Below are 2,486 nucleotides of genomic sequence, written 5' to 3'. Positions count from 1 at the left end.
CCAAAGATTGGATTACTTCACTGGATCTGAGCTCATGAAACCATGGGAGACAAAAATATTGGGTTATCGGATCACGAGTTATAATACCCACTAGTTGACCTGGTTCTGAATGACTCTATTGTTTATTTTCAGGTTGCTAACCTTACCTACCTTACGCATGGTTCTGTCTCTCTCTCTCGGTTTAAATTTGAACTCCCAGATATGTTAGTTCATCTCCTCTTGACTAAGATCATGTCTTCACTCAATCAGCAATCACATCCCATAAAACCCCATCCAATTGATCATGTCTTCACTCTCATCACCTTCCAAAGAAAAGGAAGAAAAGGATATATAACAAAAATGGCATCCTCCAAATTCATATTCATATTCATATTTGTGTGTTTTGTTGTCGGCAGTTTGATGCCATCGACGAAGGCTCAAGACCCTTCAAAGCTGACCCTGGAGTACTACTCCAAGACATGTCCCCATGCACAAGAAATTGTGCGCACCGAAATGGAGTGCTTTGTGCGTGCCGACCCACGCAATGCCGCCCTTTTACTCCGCCTCCACTTCCATGATTGCTTTGTTCAGGTCTCCTTTTTAAGCATTATTCTCTTTTTATTTGAGAGTAATTCTACGTGACATCTAGTTTTTTATAGTACATCCAACTTTTACAGTACATATATTTGCTAAATATTATTCAAATTGTAGATGTGTTCTTAATTAGTAATTACTTAGATAGGAATTGTATCAAATTTGAATAAATTTGGAATTTAAATGGTTATTCATCGTAAATTCATTTAAATTTTACCGTAAAATTAAAATTGTTTGATGGATGGTTACAAAAACGTTTGTTAAATTGACCCAAAAAATCATAATTTTTTAATTTGGATATATTTTTTAAATATATTATACCAAATAAAAATTGAACGCACAATAAAATTACGCTCCATGAAACTGTTTCTATTATATGTAAGATAGATGCTTAACTTGTATTATAGCCATGGAAATAGATCATTATATGTGCAAAAAGATATAGTAAGAAGGGAAAAAAAAAACAGAGATTTTAATGTTAAGACGTCTAAGTAAACCTTTTGTTAAAAAAAAATGAACATGAGAGCTTTATGCATTTGGACAAACCAAGAAAATAACACATGAACAAAAATACATCGCTTGATTGTTGCAGGGTTGTGATGGATCTGTGCTGCTAGACGACACGGAAACATTGATCGGTGAGAAACAAGCAGAGCAGAACGTGAATTCGCTTAAAGGTTTTGATTTGGTTGACAAGATAAAGGAGAAACTCGAGGCCGAGTGCCCCGGTGTAGTCACATGTGCTGATTTACTTGCCATTGCTGCTAGAGACGCAGTTGTCTTGGTAAGAATGAACAATTTGTACTTGTTTTACAGCAGCTTGATCAACAAATTACAAAAATGTGACAGATTGATAAACAAGTTTACAATTTGGGCAGGTTGGAGGGCCGTACTGGGATGTGCCGGTGGGTCGGTTGGATGCAAAGAAAGGGAGCCTAGATTTAGCCAACGATGACATTCCGACTGCCCAACAAGGCCTTCTAACTCTCATCTCCAAGTTCTGGGCTAAAGGCCTCTCTGCAACCGACATGGTTGCCCTTGTTGGTACGCTCTTTTCTTTTTTTCCAGAATTCGTACACAGTTAATTGCACACAACACAAGAAAGAAAGGTAATTGTAAGAAATACAACTTTCTATGTCAAAAAACTTTTAAAAAATAATTCTATTTGCAGGGTCCCACACTATTGGTTTTGCACGGTGTGCCAATTACCGCGACCGCATATATGGTGACTTCGAGCAGACCTCCAAGTACAACCCTTCATCCGAGATCTATCTGAACAAGGTAAAGGAAACATGCCCAGTGGATGGTGGGGATGACAACATCAGCGCAATGGATTATGCATCTCCAGCTGCATTTGATAATGCATTCTATGAGCAGCTGATCAAAGGAGAAGGCTTGTTGAACTCCGATCAGGAAATGTGGTCAAGCATGGTGGGTTCACAAACCGCTGATTTGGTAAACAAGTACTGGGCTGACCCGGGGCTGTTTTTCAAGCAGTTCTCGGATTCCATCGTCAAGATGGGGAATATCACAAACCCGGATGGCGGCGAGGTTAGGAAGAATTGCAGATTCGTTAACATATAAGCTTGGGCTGTTTGATGTTTAGTAGATATTGAATTAATGTGTTACGTTTTGTTTTTAATTAGTACTTTGCTTATACTGTCAAATAATATGTTTATTTTGCGTTTGATGAGATCAGATTGTTGATGGCATTGTAAAAATGAAGCATTTGAATACAGGTATACGTTTGCATTTTGTTTTTACTTAAAAAACACTCAACCTGTAATTTAAAAATATTTTCATAAGAACGTGCAAGTTGTGCATATATTGCTCGGTAGATTGGAATGATACCGATTTTAACTTCAACAGGCCATACAATAAATATAAAAAAACAAGTAATATGGAAGTAATAC

General features: G+C 37.3%; 1 protein-coding gene across 1 annotated transcript; it reads left to right on the top strand.

The window, feature by feature from the left end:
* The first annotated feature begins 299 nt into the window (after positions 1 to 299).
* On the top strand, positions 300 to 2,347 carry LOC144555218 (Peroxidase superfamily protein). The gene is made up of 4 exons (XM_078303473.1): positions 300 to 570; positions 1,166 to 1,357; positions 1,452 to 1,617; positions 1,745 to 2,347. The coding sequence occupies exons 1-4, from the start codon at positions 340 to 342 to the stop codon at positions 2,155 to 2,157; spliced, it is 1,002 nt and encodes a 333-aa protein (XP_078159599.1). The 5' UTR covers positions 300 to 339; the 3' UTR covers positions 2,158 to 2,347.
* The last annotated feature ends 139 nt before the right edge of the window (positions 2,348 to 2,486 follow it).

This window comes from Carex rostrata, chromosome 6 (assembly GCF_964058835.1).
Source record: "Carex rostrata chromosome 6, lpCarRost1.2, whole genome shotgun sequence".
Taxonomy (NCBI): domain Eukaryota; kingdom Viridiplantae; phylum Streptophyta; class Magnoliopsida; order Poales; family Cyperaceae; genus Carex; species Carex rostrata.
This window is presented reverse-complemented; position numbering and strand designations above follow the sequence as displayed.